At 42.9% G+C, this 19,422-nt stretch overlaps 1 protein-coding gene across 1 annotated transcript in view; it reads right to left on the reverse strand.

Moving 5' to 3' along the window:
• Positions 1-272: 272 nt before the first annotated feature.
• Positions 273-19,422, reverse strand: part of LOC121875247 — a 28,384-nt gene continuing 9,234 nt past the window's right edge. The window contains exon 3 of the mRNA XM_042379710.1: positions 273-291. Coding sequence (XP_042235644.1) covers positions 288-291 — 4 coding nt within the window. The 3' untranslated portion in view covers positions 273-287. The remainder of the gene's footprint in view (positions 292-19,422) is intronic.

A 19,422-nucleotide genomic window follows, 5' to 3' on the forward strand; every position in this document is an offset into this window, starting at 1 on the left:
CATTCTGCCACAGTTTCTAAAATGTGAACACAATGCTTAAATCATTTCACCCAAGATACCCCTTCTTTCTTTCTTAACCAGTAAGTGTGGCTGTTTCTGTTATCAACAACGACTATACTAAATATTGTCACCTACGAGCAAATACAACGCATGTGACTCAGACCGTCTCACAAACAATGGGAATGTCCCCAAAGATTATATGCACTCACCAACAGACGTCTTGGTCCTCACTCTTGCTACGGTTACCTTACTCACACCATCTCTGAGCACGAGGTAACAACACTGTCTTACCTGCGAATGAAAGAAAAAAGGTGAGAATACCACATAAGACTAAACACAGTAACTGTTCAGAATAAAATAACAAATTAGTACGTTATCCTAAATGCCAATACAGAAGAACAAAAAACACAAACTGGTCACACAAGGACCTACTTAGTCTCACAATTATCAGTAAGTAACGTGTAATAAGTTCCTCAACGCACGCAAGTCCCCTGCGTGGGAACTGTAGTGAAGGTCATTTCTGGCGGAGGAGGGATGTCATCTCACCTCCTAACAACTCACAATACGCCTTTAAAACAGACACTCAACACATCTGGGGATTTTTGACACCGCTAGGCCGCTGAATCGTAAAATACAGGACATGGTTATAAATAAGACATGCTGAAAACTGACCCACCTGGAATACTGTGTTGTTGGTGTTGGTAAGGTGAGGACACAAGCCAGCTACCCGGACACTACAGGTAAATGCGGCCAGATGAAGGAGATTCTCCCTACAGTCCTTCCCACACCTTGATCGATCTACGCCCATTGATCAACTGACCAATGATGACGACAATAATGGGCTGACTATTAACGACCCCATCATTACTATGTCTAGCAATGAGATGTCATCTTTTGGGACGTTGTGGTGCCGTCAGAGAGTCACTTGTCCTAGTTAGAATGTTATCGAGGTTGTGTCTACTAGTTGTGACTCCCATAATGGTGCGTCTACCTGGTGAGACGTCATCACGGGAACACACCTGGTCACATGGGCGGGGACGGGCGGGGCAGACCAGCCCACACTCTCGTATATTAAACACATCCCACGTCCACTACATCATCCTGATTATTTACGCTCACGCGGTCATCCTTCACGCCCAGCCTCCTAGACTAGCCAGTATGGTTCACTAACCTAATCTTAATGTTCTTTTCCTGTTGCTCCGTCTAAAATATACCTGTATAATTACCATTCGATTAGTCTCCCCAAAATCGTTTATAACTATTAATGTCATTAGTTTATGGCCCTTATTATCCTTTCCTATGTAATTATCCGATTAATGCAATTTGTCGACGTGTATCTGCTTTCGTATTTTTAAATCCACCTTCTTATATCTCAGGTGTTCGTAACCTTACTCTTGTTACCGTAGAGGTTGTGGGTGTTGTACCTCAGGCGTCGTCCACGTGAACACGTTGACAAGAGGTCCTTTATACTGTTGAGGAGGCTCGCTCGGTGTAGCCAATGAGTGTGTTTTAAATATATTAATCGACCCTAATATTCCCCCAATATATAAGGACAGAATGAAAAATACGACTTCTGAGGGGATATATAATTCATCGTATGATAATATTTACAAAAGTGTATATATGAATAAATTATCTTTCATTATTTCTCCAATATGCTAACGCGCCATTATGACCATAATTTATTGGAGGAAATTTAGAGTCAACAGTAAAGAGCCTCTCGACGTCAATATAGGCACGGCGTAAGGTGGAAATTCCGGTTACGCTGAAAATTGAAATCATTATTCACGAGGTAGCGCCGTGTACTTTACCTGCTAACGGGAGACAGTTACCCTCTCCTCCCTTAAATGAATCACGTGAATAATGACTGGACCATTACATTGTAAACACGACCACCCGGGCCACAACAACCACGGCGTATATCTTAACATCATCAATATGGCCACATGAATGACTCACACACACACACACAGTCACAGTGCCACTACCACAAGAGGCAGCCAAGCAGGTGAAAGGCATACAAGCCTCTGTGGTTCCACGTATCTTCGGACGATCACTGGGATTTAGTCTACGGCGTCTTTGTTGACTGTACTGTACACACCGGCACGGCCTGGTAATGTTTCCTCCAACACCAGCTACTGCAGGTCTTCAGCAGCTTGTGTTCTGCAGTTAACTCTGTGTTTATGTTACACCCTCAGCCATCTAGCGGTGGGTAGGTATAATCACTTCTTGGCACCATTAAAAAAATCAACGCTCCTTTGCACATTTAAGTGACTTTTTTCTTTTGGTCAAACGTGATTTCTGAATACTTGATGAAAGTCACCAACTGCATTATTTATTTTTCCACTAACTTGTTTAAGAATAATTACAATCAATTTGCCCTGGAGTAGGAAATCGCCCCAACACGAGTGCCACATATCACAAACTTTGCCTGCCAGTCCTTAGCTGTAACATCGGGTATATGACATTATATTGCAGCATCTAGAACACATATAGATTTAATAGTTAGTGTTGTCATGTAGTGGTACCCACATCTCCGTCATAAATGAGAAGACTGATCAGGGTTATGTAATAGGTTTAAAATTCGATATTGATCTTCAATTTTCGATTTCCAGGATCTGGTCTTCATGTCGGCAACACATCATTGAGATCCTTCCAGGTCGGCTGGAGATTTCCTTGTAAAGAGTTTTGTCTGCAGAGAAACACCGTTCAGATACGCAAACTGCTCCATTAACTTCAGCTGTGACTCCTGGCCGTGGTGTGGATATACAGTAACACCCCCTACCCCCAGTGTGTGTGTGTGTGTGCCACCCGGGTCTTGATGATGATGACCCTCAAGCAGGTTGTGGAGGTTACAACCGTGAAGTAATCCAGGAAGTAAAGTAAACCTGTGGGAGAGTCACTGCTTCACCAGCCAGGCCACACCACTACCTCACCAGCCGGCCCACACAACCACATCACCAGCCAGGCCACACCACTACCTCACCAACCGGGCCACACCACCAACCGGGTCACCAAAACACCAAATAAGCATCACATCAAGGGAAAGGTCACCTCACTCTTACTGGACACGGAGATACACACGTCACTTAAAGGATGCCAAGACGGAGGTTCTCACAAGGCATCCTGCACACACACACACACACACACACACACACACACACACACACACACACACACACACAGGAAATACACCATTACTAAGATTTCTCTACTGTCTATGTGTACATAAAAACTTACTTTATATATTATTAGTACTTAGTTTGTTTTATACTACTTGTTCATTTCGAGGAACAGACACACATATAGTAAAAACTGGTTATGAATTAATGATACGGTCCTAATTAAAGCAAAATTGGCCAGCTGCAGAAAAATTTATGAAATGTGATTTTTTGTTTAAATGAAAAAATATACAGTGTGCAGTTTTTTTTTTTAAGGGCGAGGCCAGAGGACCCAGAGATAACACAAGTGTAATAACGCAATTCAGAAGCCAACACACGCAAAGGTCAGCTGAGAGGATAGGCGTCCACGACTCCCTGTACTGTGTGTGTGTGTGTGTGTGTTACTCCCACCGAACCACACAAGTTTACATTTCACACCGAGGTACAACCAAACTCACTCATGTCTACAGAACCCACATAAAAACTTACACCCATACACATATACACACGCCCACACCTATACAACCCACGCCCACATTCACCCACACATGTAACAATAACTCATCCATTCTCTTCTCAGGTTTTCACTCACAATTCTGTACCAAGTTGTTACATTACATGAAATTCAAGAAACTACACAACATTACATAACAGATTCTCTCCCTAAAACACCAGTAAGTTTCCTCCGTCCTTCAGAAATAAATGCCTTATATTAAACCATCAATCTAAAATACAGTAATCAATATCAAGGGTTCGAATCCTCCTCCAGTACGTGATTATTAAGTACTTGGGTTGGGTTAAGACGATCAAATAACTGGCTTTAAACTATTGATTTTCTTAAGATTAAAATAAAATGTTTCACTTCCATAGTTTACATAATATAACTCTTCATTATGACGGCTAAAATCCCACTCTATATATACGAGTATACTGTATGGCCGGGAGGTAAGTGTACAGTCAACTAAATAATTGTATTTTCCAACTTGAATTTTTTTTTAAGCTGTTTATTTCAGTCTCTTATTGTAGTAATGTATTTAGGTTTCACTTTTTAGTATCGTTGAGCCCAGGACGTGAAGTGTAAGTCAATACAATAAAAAACAGCCTTCAAGTACGATCACACTTTTCTCTCTGTCACATGAAACCAAGATTTCCTCAGTATTCAATAATCCTCGTATCTGCCATCTTTAAATCTGAAGTAATAACAACAATACGCAACTAAATAAAAAAAAAAATTATTCAAGATCTTTTAGTTTTCCAAATAACAGTAATACTTGTACGAGCCATCCATCACAACTCCGGGTGATATCCATAGCATGGTAGAGGCAGGCCAGCGTGTTAGTTGGGTGTGGGGGAAAGGGGGGCAGATTCTCCTTATAATTCGGTGTTTCGCAAGGAGGAGGGTGGGTAGTGCCAGGAGCGGTGGGCTTCCCAGGCCGGCGGGCAGTAACTATCATGCTATGGTCGGAGATTCAGCCCTTAAATTTTCTTTTGATCTCCTACTTCAATCATTCATCTTTTTTTCTTTTAACAGATCATATATGTGAAATTTGGGAGGAGCAAGAGAAACAAATTGATGATGGGGTAAGAATAAAGATTTGGAGGAGGAGGTGGGGGAAGAGACACTTGAAGGAGGAGATGTAAGAGAGGCATGGAGGAGAAGGATGAGGAGGAACGTGTGGAGAAGAGAGGAATAATGCTGGGGACGGCGGGTATCCTCAAGGTAGTAATTTCATTAAGTAATTTTTGTAAATTGACGATGAATAAAGTATAATTAAAATAACATTAACAAGGATATTATGTAAACCTTCTTCATAATATATACAATATGTAGAGTGAAGTTGTTCCTTTGTACAGTTCACTAACACCTGAGACATTAACCAGTAAACTATACAAGGAAACACAAACGTAAGTAAAGTTAAAGCTTCAGGTTACAGATCTTCGTAGACTAGTATTTATCTATAACTGAACTTAATCATTTAACTTTGCATAAATTTTTAAAGGTAAAAAAGATCGAGGCATTACAGTTGTTCAGTTCTCGATGCAGTGAGACGTTGAATCGAATCTGTGCACTAAAATTTAAGTTTCGTTTGTAAAAAAAAAATATTACAAGGAAATCATTTTGAAATGTAACACAAAACCGAACATTACAAGAAACATTAATGAAACTGCATATTCTCACATATCTGTCGACCCCAAAACTATTGCCTAGAGAAGTGGAAACAAAGGTGTATTTTATTTTACACGAGATAATCAACACGGGGCCTAATTTATATTGGTAATAAAGTGATAGTTACCTTTACATGCAGGTCTGGTGTGCTTAATTTATTACTATAAACATCTTGAATTAAAGAATATTAATATAATACAATTCAACGAGAAATAGACAAAAAAAATACACAGAGCGAGACTTATTATTATACGTTTTAACAAGTGTTGTCATGCAAACTGTGTGTGTGTGTGTGTGTGTGTGTGTGTGTGTGTGTGTGTGTGTGTGTGTGTGTGTGTGTGTGTGTGTGTGTGTGTGTGTGTGTGTGTGTGTGTGTGTGTGTGTGTGTGTGTGTGTGTGTGTGTGTGTGTGTGTGTGTGTGTGTGTGTGTGTGTGTGTGTGTCTGTGTGTGTGTGTGTGTGTGTGTGTGTGTGTGTGTGTGTATAAGATAACACTGGATCAAAATAGGTGTACACATAATTACCCTCACTCCGGGATGTCAACATCGTCACCTTTCGCCAACACCATTGTCTCGGGTACCCCACAACTCGCCAACATTCTCACAATCTCCCCGAACGAAACAAATCGAGATATCATTTTATCAATTTGTTTCATTCAATTCACTAGTGAAGAAGCCGTCTGCTGGCTCTGCATGTTCCATTACAGAGACCCGATATCATACTTTGTGCCTGTGTGTCTGTCATGCACGATCGCCGGGCCTTCATAAACATTATAAACACATTTTTAAACCAGATGATGATTGCATCCTTCGTCAGGCTTCCGTGACTCCAGGGAGAGAAAGCATATTCAGGCGAAATAAATGTAATTTACAACAGTGACATGTGTTGAAACTCTTGACGCACGCACGCGCACACACACACACACACACGCACACGCACACGCACACACACACACACACACGGGAGCTTTGTACACGCCGGTGTAAAAGGCCAGATTATACCCCTGGCCGATTTTAACCCCGGGTGTAAACTGGCCGAGGCTAGACACCACCCCGGGGGTTAAACTGGCCTAGGCTGTTTTACACTCCCCCAAGCCAAAATAAACCCCTGTACTTCAAGGGTATCTGAAATACATGTTGAGTTATGAAGTCGGTTAATAAGATGCCGATTCAGTGAATTGAAGTTAACATGGGTTTGAAACTCACGTTGGGGCTTACTTTAGTTTTTTCATTTAGTATAGTCTTACGTACGTCTATTACGATAATGTCATTAACAGAATTTCACTTTCTGGCAGCTCATCAAACTTCTGCAGCAGCGTTCGATCCTATACCTCGTGGTTTTACTCGATTTATACGTTTCTGTTCAACAATCGAATGTGACCACAACTGTAAGGGTTGATGTCACACGGCTGTCTTTGAATAAGTGAGCTGCGATGATTAATGAGATGAGCTGATGAGATTAGTACAGCTATTCCTAATCTCAGGTCGCGATCCAAATTAGGGTCACGGGGGGTCAACTGTATGGTTACACCGGTTCTCGTGACTGGTTAACGGGAATCAATTATTTGTGTATCACGTACGAGGCTGATCTAAATGAATGGTTCTCGCTGGTCACTTCCGGTGTTAATGACGCTTCAAATATTCCCTCTGAGTACAGCTGGGTGCCCTCACTCACACCCTCCACCACTACCCCCACAGCCTCCACCACCAGTTCCTCCATGACTAGCAACAACTATCATCTTCACTCATAGCAACAACTATCGTTACCAGCACTACACAGACTTTATCCTTACCAAGAACTATCGTCATTACTCTACCATCAACAGTCTCCACAACTAACAACAACTGTCATCATCACACATAGCCTCTACCACTAGCAACAACTATCGTCACCACCATCCAGAACCCTTACCATTACCATCACGAACACCCACATTCTCCACCGCCACAACCATCACCATCACCAACCATCCATCCATCTTCATAACTCTTAATACGTGATCACTATAGTCTTATAGTACACCCATGAACTTAATAACCTTATCATCACTTGTGTATTATTTCCACAACTTTTCATAAAACAAGTTAGTCTTTTTATATATCACCTTTCAACCTTTCCTGCAACACTTACAACCTTCCCAACTTTTTCTCTGACAATTCCTCAACTTTTTCTACCTTTCTTGCATGTGTCTGACAATATCTTTAGTACATAAGGAATCCACTGGGCATAATTTCTACGCCTCCACACCCTCTTTGATAAAGGCTGACGATAGCACTATGGAATCTGGGGTCCAAAATTCTTGAAGATTCCTACGTCAAATTTTCCTCGTAACTGGTTCTGTCAGACAGAATCTAACTGGCTCATTTAAGCTAAATCTCCTTTACCAGATGCGATCTCTTAGCACCAATTATATAGTTAAGGTACAATCTTAAGTGAGATTTGATGCCATTCTAAGACGTTAGCTTTGTGTACTTTTAGCTTAAGTGAACCAATTAGATGTGGTCTTATATTTTCACTTACGAGGAATATTCATTTCACAAGCCTTTGAGAATCTGGACTGGGGTCATCGTGTAGATCCTCTCGCTGGTAATTACTTGCTGCCTCAGCTACTGTGATGGTGGCCCTCCTCCCTCCCTCCCTCCCTCCCTACTTCTCCATTATTCACCTTCCTTCCTATACCACCACTCTCCCTTCCTCCTTTCCTCACCACTTATTACTCTCATCACCAAGAATGCTCCCACCTTCTTCCTTCTCTCACCATACCTATCACCACCACCACTACCACCACCCTGGCCGCCGTCGCCGTTTCCGCCGCCACCACCACCCACCCTTTCTCTCTTATCACCACTTACCCATCTTCCCTCTCTCACCACCACCTACCCACCCTTCCTCACCACCCACCCTCCCTTCCTCACCACTACCAACCCACCCTCCCCTCCAGTACCTACCCGCCCTCTCTCTCTCTTATCACCACCTACCCTCCCTCCCTCCCTGGGGTATCTTCTCCCTGGGGTCTCGCGAGGCCACAAACTTGGGCATAACGAGGAAGGAGGAGGAGAAAGGAAGACATAAATCACGGGATGGAAAAGGAATAAATTACTTGGTCAGCAGGTAAAAAAAATTGGATCACCTGAAAATTATCCCTCCAGTTTCTTAACCACCCTAACCTTACGCAACCTAACCTAACCTAACCTAACCTAACCTAACCTTACGCAACCTAACCTAACCTTACGAACCCTAACTTAACCGAACCTACCGCACCCTAACCTAACCAACCCTTACGCACCCTAACTTAACTTAACCTCACCTATCATAACCTAACATAACCTAATGTAATGTAATCTAACCTAGCCTACTAATCCAACGTAACACAACCTAACAGAACGTAACATAACCTAATCTAATCTAACCTAACCCCCCCCCCAGGTAGCGTTAAGGTGTTTAATCATCAGGTGGAATAAGCTGGAGGAAGGATCGCAAATCTTCAGGTGATCCAAAAAAAAAAATTTCCTTGTTGAAGTAAATTATTTTTTTTGAGTGATTGAGTGTTTGGACAACTGGTGTTTGCTTCAGAAATAGTTCATTGTATTTAACAATTGATTCACGATCAGTGAATTCGTAAACAGAGGTGTGTTGTAGCCTCTCATAACACAGGCAGTTGTGGGCGGCGGAGCAAGGAGGGGAATAGGGCAGTCATGGGTGGTAGAGCATGGAAGGTGGTAGAGCATGGAGGGTGGTAGAGCGGTAATGGGTGGTACAGCAGTAATGGGCAGCGGAGTAGTGGGTGGCAGAGTAGTACTGAGTGATAGAACAGTAATGGGTAGCGGAGTAGTAATGGGTGGCGAAAGAGTGCGGGTGGCATGAGAGGAAGTAAGTGGCACCGTGATGCTGGTAGTCACGGGGCAGGGGCTGGTTCCCACGCCGCCCACTGACCACCGCCTGCCTGGGAACAATCGCCATGTCAACACTACACCCTTACATGACAACCTCACGCTATACTGCATGACTACTCTAACTCACGCTATACAATACGGCTATACGCTGAAGGACGCGACAAGGGGAACAATATCCTTACGCTACATTACATGATGACTACAAATACCAAGAGTAAGAAAATGCCTCAATAACTTTATGAGACCTCTGGTGACGGGATAAAAAAATTACATTAGAGGGGGATGGGAGTCATGGGGCGTGTGTGAGCAAGGTCTGTGTGGTAGTAACGTGCAACACGACGAAAAAAAAAGCACAGACACACGCTTGTTGTTCCAGGGTCCTCGTGGGCACGCTCGTAACTCATCACACAAAACCAATGATAGTCTGGACGCCAGCCCTTATACCTCAGCCTTCAAATGAACAAAATGATGAAGAAACAGTAAACGTTACTTGTGCACACGGCAAGCGCACCCGTGGGAAAGGTGATTCTTCTCGCTAAGTGGGCCTGCGTGCCACCACACACTTCCGCCTACCCGTCCTAACACTCTGATCTGAGATTAATTACTTGTTGACGGTACCGGTGACGATCTCGGTGGATAGCAATTACCTGGAGCTATGTGTCTATAACGACCCTGAGAACCTAGAGGTGTGGAGACAGGTATACGAGACCTCCGCACCAGATGACAAAGCTCTTCCTTCCCTGCCATGTGGCCGCCGAGTTCCTGCAGGTGGTGACTCACTCGCTTCCTTTGGTGTTTCATTGGAGTTAGTAAACAAAAACATTACTCAGTCAGCCAGGAAAAGCTAACACATGGCTGGTGAATATAACAGTAAGTAGAAATGACCAACAGTTATCAGGGAGTAATTTATCATTCAACAACAAAATAAAAATAAATAAAAATTCTTACACCTGATACTCAATCTGTTATATAAATCTACTGAACATTACAGAAATAAGTGAGTTAGTAAATGATTCTTAAATGCAATACGAATCAGTTGTATACGTAATAATAACAAATACAAAAAGAAATAATATGAAATGAAATAAAAATCTGTATAGTCTCTGCTACTCCTACTGTAGGCTACGTTCATTACACCTTTAGCCAGCGTAAACAAGAGGAGAGTGAGGCAGCAGCTAATGACGAGGAGCTGCTGAATGGAGTTAACCTGGAGCCCGCAGCGTGTAAACAAACCCGAGGTGGTGGTGGTGGTGGTGATTGTGTTGATGGTGGTGATAGGTAGGTAGGTAAGTATTGGTGGTAGGTAGTTAGTGATGATGATGGTGGTGATAGGTAGGTAGTGATGATAGTAGTGGTAGTAGGTAGGTAAGTATTGGTGGTAGGTAGTTAGTGATGATGATGGTGGTGATAGGTAGGTAGGTAAGTATTGGTGGTATACGGTAGTTAGTAATGATGATGGTGGTGGTAGGTAGGTAGGTAGTGATGATAGTAGTGGTAGTAGGTAGGTAATGATGGTGGTGGGTGGTGAAGGTGGGTTGGTGGTGGTGCGCCAGGGTGCATGACCACCAGGGCGGCAGCGTGGGTGGAGGGAGGCCCACACGTCAATACCACCGTGCTTCTCCCTACCATGCCTCCTACATTACAGGTGCTATAACTTTGTAACACAGGTACACATATTAATCCTACTGGGTCCCAAACCTATTGTAATGGTTAGATTTAAGTCTTATTAAAATTACGGTCCAGTTAGCTATAAATTCCTCACAAGTCTCTCAAACACTAACCGATAAGTGTACTTGTAAAACTATCATCTCTTATACTGTATATATCGTCTGAATGTCTCTTAACCACACTACGAACAGCCTCAGCATAGAGTATATCAATTGAACTAACATCAAGACATTTTAAACTACTTCAATGGTGAAGAAAAGCTCACGACATACTGTGTGTGTGTATCATGGGCAGCCACTGGTATATGTCCAATGTCATACTCGGCTCCTAACACCGGCAGTGACAGTAGCCAGCAATCCACAGCTGTAGTGGCGTTGCCTCTTCGCCATGGTGACTACACTAGTTTCTCATGCCTCTTCGCCATGGTAACTACACTAGTTTCTCATGCCTCTTCGCCATGGTAACTACACTAGTTTCTCACAGCTTAACTAAATAACTAACAACTGGTATTTAATTCCAGAGGTGAATTGTACACCACTGTATAGCATGCCCCTGAATTGTACTTAAACGAACTTTGGGAAGGTAGTTTTACTAGGGTGATCAGCTGGTAGGAGTGGCTATTTCTGGGGCTGTCAGTTGCTTTCCCACAAAGTATCATCTCACATATGCTCCAACAGTCGTCACCAACCGGGTAGAATCAATGTTGTCCACTAATGTTACTTGTCATACTTGGTATTCAGTTGTACGTCTCTCTCTCATATCCTCAAATCTATCCCCCTGAATATTGGAGGCTATAAATATTTCCTTTTATATATTCCAATGGCGGTCCACTAATTCAGGAGAGCGAGAGTTTTTTTTTTGCCAGAATTTAATCGGCTTGACGTATTTTTTTGATCTTTGGCGAAATGTGAGCACCTGGTGAAATGTGAATATTTTCTCTTTTTTATTCTATATGTTTCATTTGCATTTTTTGTACAGTTGAATATACAGAGTACATGGCTGTTACTCTTAGTCCTCATCGTGAAGCACACGTATACAAATAGAACATTGCGTCATCTTCTTATGACAGTCTGTTGCACAACAACAGGAAGTATGGCTTTATCTGTTATACATCAGCTGAGTCACGGAGACCTTCCGCCGCTAAACACGTATTCTCCACAGCTTCTTTCTTATAGACTCCACAAGGAAATGTTTCTCAGAATGTGACACAATAGTAAGCACCACTATCAGTTTTCTTCTTCATTACGCTGAACAAACCTTCCGGGGTGTCTCACGCTCCTACCAATTCCGGGGTGTTACTGACGTAACAATGGTGTGGAATCCATATTAAATAAAATTACGTATATACTACTGTAGGTGGCAATGGGGGGTTATCCGGCCACTTGAGCGTTAGTGATCACTTGTGGAAAACACGATCAGCTTTCACTCTAATGTTGAATTAAGAATCCTATTTTGGAATAATGTTCTTTACTCATCACAGTGAATTAATATGGATCGTTGTGTATCAGTGGGAGGTATTTGTTTATTACTTATTGTACTTTGAGAATAACAGGATGTATGTGTGGAGTACCGCAGATATTATCTAAAGTACTTGATCTGATTTTCCTAAACCTTGCTACAATTTCTTGAACAATTTTCCCCCTTCCATTTCCCTTGTCTTAAGTTTTCCTTATTCCTTGACGTACACTACACAAAAGCGGGAGAGGAATAAAGATAATCGATATGCAGATGGAATCGGCTTAAACATGTGGACGGTGTGGTGGGCGGTGTGGTGGGTGGTGGGCGGCGGGTGGGTGGCGGCTCACCTGTGTTGCCAGCGGTGTCTCCCCCCCTCCCTCCACAAGTATACCCTCGCCCCGCCCTCTCACCTGCCGGGGCTTCAGCAAACGGCAGCCACGGAACGGAAACCATCTTCCGGGGGCATTGTAATGTTAAAGTCCACGTGAACACCTGCGCATACATCTTCATCTATTGTCCGCCGCCACACACTTCTACCTGGCTCGCTGTCTTAATAGGCCCCATATATCTACCTGCCTCACACCTACAGTATATATGGCCAAGATCTACTTGACTCAGCCGTTACTTGTCTGTCTCACACCATTACTCAGTTAATATCTACCTCTCTCACCCTCACCTGGCTAAGACCTTCCTCGCTCACCCTCACCTGGCCAATATCTACCTCTCTCACCCTCACCTGGCTAAGACCTTCCTCGCTCACCCTCACCTGGCCAATATCTACCTTTCTCACACCTTTCTCCGCCAACACATACCTCTCTCACACCTTGTCTCACATCCTTATCACAGCTCATCCCTTTAAAAGACCATAAAATGTGACGAAGCATGACCATAGAAGAGGACGTCGCCTCCCCTTATCTCTCTCAGGACCAGAGATGGGTCGACTATAACCACGCCGCAGAGATAACGGACCTCTCAAAACACGCGGATCAACGTTAACACACAATGACCTGAGAGAGAGAGAGAGAGAGAGAGAGAGAGAGAGACTCACTTTTAATTAGTGGTTTGGATATACTAAGAGCATGGGGACGACAAAAAAAGGTAAATGACTGAAACGAAACACGAAAAAAAAAAAACTTTAAATGGCTAGAATCCCCTGTCTCACTTACGCCCGTACCCACACCCATCACCCCAGCCTTAACAAGCCAAGAGGCGCTCCTTGAACTCCTCTAAAAAATATTCTCATAAGATAAAAGAAATCAAAAGGATAATGACTAAAGACAAAGGCAGGAAGGGAATGAAGACAATAACAAAGAACAACAATAACTTAACACAATCAGATGTAAATGTTATCCAGAGGAGTTTAATATCAGTCATTTCCGGGAATTTTAAATAATTTGCGGAAAGTATTTATTACACCGTGTGATGAACGCTATTATAATATACTGTATTATCTCTGAACAAAACTGGAGGTGGGTGTTGGAGGGTGGGTGTTGGAGGGTGGTGTGTTGGAGGGTGTTGGAGGGTGGTGTGTTGGTGGGTGGTGTGATGGAGGGTGGTGTGTTGGAGGGTGGTGTGTTGGAGGGTGGTGTGTTGGAGGGTGTTGGAGGGTGGTGTGTTGGAGGGTGGTGCCAGTGAGGGGTGTCGGGGGTGTAGTTGACCGAGGCAAGAGGTTGGTCGCTGGGGTCTGTGGTGGGTGGGTTAGACAGGGAGGTTCAGGGAATCTTGTCTAGGTGTATTAACTATTTAGTATCGCTAAGGGAAGTCTCTAATTTAACCTCTTGCGTACGATGACTTGACCTCCTGAGTACTGTAGCATCATCTTCAAGGGAATAGGTCATCGTATTCAAAGGGTTAACTATTAAGGTATCATTTTCAAAGGATTAAGATCACTGTACTCGGTATTATCATTGGATAAATTCAATGTTAATCAGGTGGCTGGTAGCGTACTTAAAAAATTAAATCATCTTGAAAATTGGACTAATTCGTTGTACTCAGAGGGTTGATATCCTTCTCAAGGGGTCACGAACCTAGAGAGGAAGAGAGTCTCCCCGTCAGACAGTAGGTGCGTGTCGGTGAACCAATACAACTGAGTGGCTCCCTACACCCGTTAACACCGTTGTTGTCTTATTCAACCTCCCTTCCCGGAACGCCACGTCAAGTGAAGACTGGTGTTCATCCACAGGTGAGGAGGAGCGGAAAGTTGTGCCGGCGCTTACGGGGAAATACACAATTACCTTCATTGTTTACCATCAACACTGCCTCGCTCACGCTCCCACACCCCAGCAACACAGCGTAGAGGAACACGTATCTTCCTCCCTCAACCCCTCCCCCACTTCTCTCTATCATGCCTCTTGCTCAACACACACAGAGGTCCGCCCACGACGCCTCCTCCTCCTGTACTGTAGACGTTATAACACAGAGGAACACAAATAAACATCAGGTAAAATGAAACAGATGATTAAAATATGAAGTGGAGGAATAAAGGTCATAATAAAGGATAAAAGAAAATAAATACAGGTATGCATAAAGAAGAAATGAAACAAAAGATCAGAATAAGAAAGTGAGAAGTAAAGGTCATGGATAGGGAAAAAAAAGACTGGTTGTAGGTACGTGAGGACGGGAGTACAAGAGGAAAGCGAGAATTAGAACTGGGCGGAAGAGAAAGGGAGGATGTAAGGGGGAGAAAATGAAGGAAACTGAGATTAAAAGTTATCCGAGGAAGTTTGTTTAAGACTGGAAGACATGAGTCAGTCTGAGACCATGTTATGTTGCCGACCACTAATGCCTTCAAAACGACACGTGGTTTTTTTTTATATGAGAAAACACGTGTCAACTCTGAAACCACTACTGAAAGACCTTACTGAAGGGAGAGTCTCTGACCGCCTGCCTCGAAATATCACTCTAAGGTGAAATCACTACTGCACGTCCCAGCTGCTGAAGTTCTCGACCATTTCCTCCCAAACTACACCAAGTCCTCTCAGTCTTAATATATCTTCCTAATAGTAAAGTCGAGTAATTTGCCTTTAGACAATGACGAACACCATTGCGATTTTCCACTGAGAGCATGACTGCCTGCAACACAGACAAGGGAACAGGTTTTTGATGTTGTTTTAGTTATAATCTTTACGTCATAAAAACATATTACCGGTAGTGCTGGCTGGAGGGTAAGCACGAGTGGGGAATGGTGACTCCAACCAGATAGTCCCCCAAGGCTAACTTTTCATGTCCAATTACCCCACTACCTGTGTGCATCACTCAGACTCCGTCACCCGTCATACTAGGCCAGCAGTAGTCATCACAGGCGCCAGAAAGACTACTTCACCTGAGGCTACAGTAACGGACTACCTCACCTACTACAGTGAGAGATTACGTTAGCTATTGAAGTGACAGACTACACCAGTTGCTACAGTGACACCCTACACCAGTTGCTACAGTGACAGACTACACCAGTTGCTACAGTGACCTACACCAGTTGCTACAGTTCAGCAGTGAGTTGCTACAGTGACACCCTACACCAGTTGCTACAGTGACAGACTACACCAGTTGCTACAGTGACACCCTACACCAGTGAGTGACAGACTACACCAGTTGCTACAGTGACAACAGCTACTAGACTACCAGTTGCTACAGTGACAGACTACAGTGCTACAGTGACACCCTACACCAGTTGCTACAGTGACACCCTACACCAGTTGCTACAGTGACACCCTACACCAGTTGCTACAGTGACACACTACACCAGTTGCTACAGTGACACCCTACACCAGTTGCTACAGTGACAGACTTCATTACCTCTTTGCAATAATGAACTCGATCAATTCTTTGCAATAACGAATTACACCAGTTGCAATAATATCAAGCTCTCCTTCGGTCGTTGCAATGACAGGTTCCATTAGTCGCAGCAATAACACGACCCAGCCCGAAGACTCGTTAATTATCTTGAGCCTGATGATGCACTGTTCGGCCTCGCTTATTACCGCAGTCATGTTTGGAGAGAATTTTCGTCCCGGGTTATCATACGTGATGTTTCAAAATTCCACCGCAATATAATTAGCAAGGGAGCAGCCGGTCAGGGCCACACTCCTCGGGCTCATGTCAGCTATCTGGTGGGTGTGGTCAGTGTGTTGGGGGGAGAAGAATGATAATCTTACATCCTTTAGTAACTTATTGCCAGGGTTAACACAATAGCCCGTGTTGAGAGGGAAATAATCTACTAAAAATCAACATGACTGTAATCTAATTGAATGTGAGTTGATTGTGTGTATGTGTGTGTGTGTGTGTGTGTGTGTGTTAATGGAATGATTGACGGAGGGAAAAATAGAATACAAATAGAGAAATGAATCGGCCACAACTTTACGACCTTAATTGTGAATGAACGTGAGGAGGGCGTGTCAGGATGAGCAACCACAGTGACCACACCCACTACTACTACCACCACTCCCACTACTACTACCACCACCACCACACCCACTCCCACTACTACTACCACCACCACCACTCCCACTACTACTACCACTACTACACCCACTACTACTACCACTACTACACCCACTACTACACCCACTACTACCACCACCAGACCCAATACTACCACCACTCTCACTACTACAACACCCACTATCACCTGCTCTCACCTGCCGTCCAACAGGTACGCCTCCATGGTCGATCCTAATATGTCGACCCATGGCGCAAAAAGACATTCCAGTATTCTACTCACACTGGTGCTTTAGTCTGGGCTTTCATCTACATATTTATAGCTTGTCATCCTGTAGTTGGTCATATGGATAAGAAAATTACTACTCAACTGGCAGAAACTATGATATGTATAATAAAATAATAATAATAATAAAATAATAATAATAATAAAATACTACAACTACTATTAAGAATACTACTACTACTACTACTAAGAAAAATAATTTATAATAATAAAAGTTAAAACAGATATATAATTCTGTCTGAAATTGTTAAATTCACAACACCCAAAAGAACAAGCCACCTCCGGTCAGTCTCGGGTCTGAGAGGGCAGCGCGGTGTAGCTTTCACCTTCTGGGTCAGGAGACGTGGATCCCTCGCGGGGGACCTGGTGCGCCTCCCACTGAGTAACTGTGCACCAGTGAACACCTCCCTGCACCACGAGCTGTGCAGTACTGTTCTCTTGATGCTTTACTCCAGCAGGAATTTTTTTCCCCAGGATCAAGTGACACGAAGTGAGCCACGCGCCGTCACTACTCCAAAAGGTTTCACTAAGTCAGTAAACCTTGTGATTAATATCATCAAGGACAGTGCCCAGAATATCTAAAATGTCATATTGAAAGGGTTTATAATTACTAAGGTGTACATCTAGGACCAGTAGTGACTTATCATGTGTTGTTCCATGAGTAGTTTGGTAAAAGTACATTTGTCTATATATGTTATAATCTACTACTTTCTGTTAAACAATAACTAACTAGAGATATTAAAAAAAAATTGCAAATTCATTCCATGGGAGTAAACTAAGTCTTCGAAATCAAAATGTGTTTCTAACTAACTTTAAACTTGTAGTCCCTTTTTGTACCCTATTTTTTCTCACCTTGTTGCCTGCAGCCATTTTGTATCAGGTCTGGAGGACCACATTAGAAACAAATGTTACTAATACTTTGTGTGTTATCCTCGGTAAATATTTATATACATATGGTTGTTAATTTAAATCAAATTAAAATTCAAGATTAAACAAACTTGGTCCTCTCCTCATTAGCTGCCAGATGTACCCCTAGAGCAAGACCCGGAGTATCTGAGTCCTGTGACAACATATCTGGTCCGACACAAGATTCCGGCAGGCGTTATCACGTTAAGCCGAGTACTGTACTGTACTGTACTGTACTGTACTGTACTGTACTCCAGGCTCAGAGAGCATTCCACCGTCCATCCGGGAAACCCAGGCGTTTACAGACCCTCAGGGCTAGACTGACGTATCACTGCTACACTCCACCACTAGGAGATCTTGCTTAGTCAGTGCAGTAATTAGTGAGGCAGCACAGACCTTGACAGTCTCGGAGTAACACTGAGCAACTGGCAGCACGAGGTAGCCTACTCTGTGATTCCAATGTGCACACGTACTCTGTAGGTATTAGGCAACTACCAACCAGGGAGATATTGGAAGCATAATGTGTTGTCTATGGTAGACCCTGCTGCCACATGGCATCACGAAAATTGTGACCAAGTCCCAGGTTGCTAATCTGACTATCTGCCTCATTTACACACAATTGCAGGGTCTCAATTGTTTCTCACTTTTGATTTTTTCATTTTGTATTTCTTTATTATTATTATTATTATTATTATTATTATTATTATTATTATTATTATTATTATTATCATTATTAATATCATTATCATCATTATTACATTTTCGTCCCCGAGGCCCCGATGTGGGTCAGTGACCTGTGCCTGGGTGGGCTAATCCCAGTATAAAAAAAAAACTCAATTTTCTTTCACCACGGAGGGAAGATCCTGGTCGGGGTGTGAGCCAACGACAGGCGAAGTAATATTATTATTATTGCAGACGGTACACTTGATTGGGAAAATAAGATTCTTAATATCGAGGTTTTTATGTTCAGTGGCAACAGACAGCGGGGACATTTTACTGCATTGCTTGACATGAGCACATTAACACACAGAAGAGCTGCCCAATACGATAACCAACACATTTTTATATACAGTGAAACATAAATCAATTATACACAGACGCCTAGGAGTGGAGGGACGGTTTAATCTACCCTCCCCCCCCACCCTTCAGTGGATTAATACACCACTATACTGTATACGGTACAGTACACCTCGGACTTACGTCTGCATGATTGAAACTGTAAACGTTGTTGTTGTTGTATTTAAAATACGAAACTTGACAAAATAATCACAAATAATAGTAAAAAGTGTACATTCGTTTACGTGCTTGGTGAGACAACAACTGCTCGTGGCAAAGATAACATTTTCGTTAAAGATAACATTACTGCTCAACATAGGACAAAAGATAAGGAAGATATTGCCAGTTCAAAACAACCAGATATTTGTAAGGAAAAACTATTGAATTTGGTGTA

The sequence above is a fragment of the Homarus americanus genome, unplaced genomic scaffold, assembly GCF_018991925.1.
Source record: "Homarus americanus isolate GMGI-L3 unplaced genomic scaffold, GMGI_Hamer_2.0 scaffold14532, whole genome shotgun sequence".
NCBI lineage: Eukaryota > Metazoa > Arthropoda > Malacostraca > Decapoda > Nephropidae > Homarus > Homarus americanus.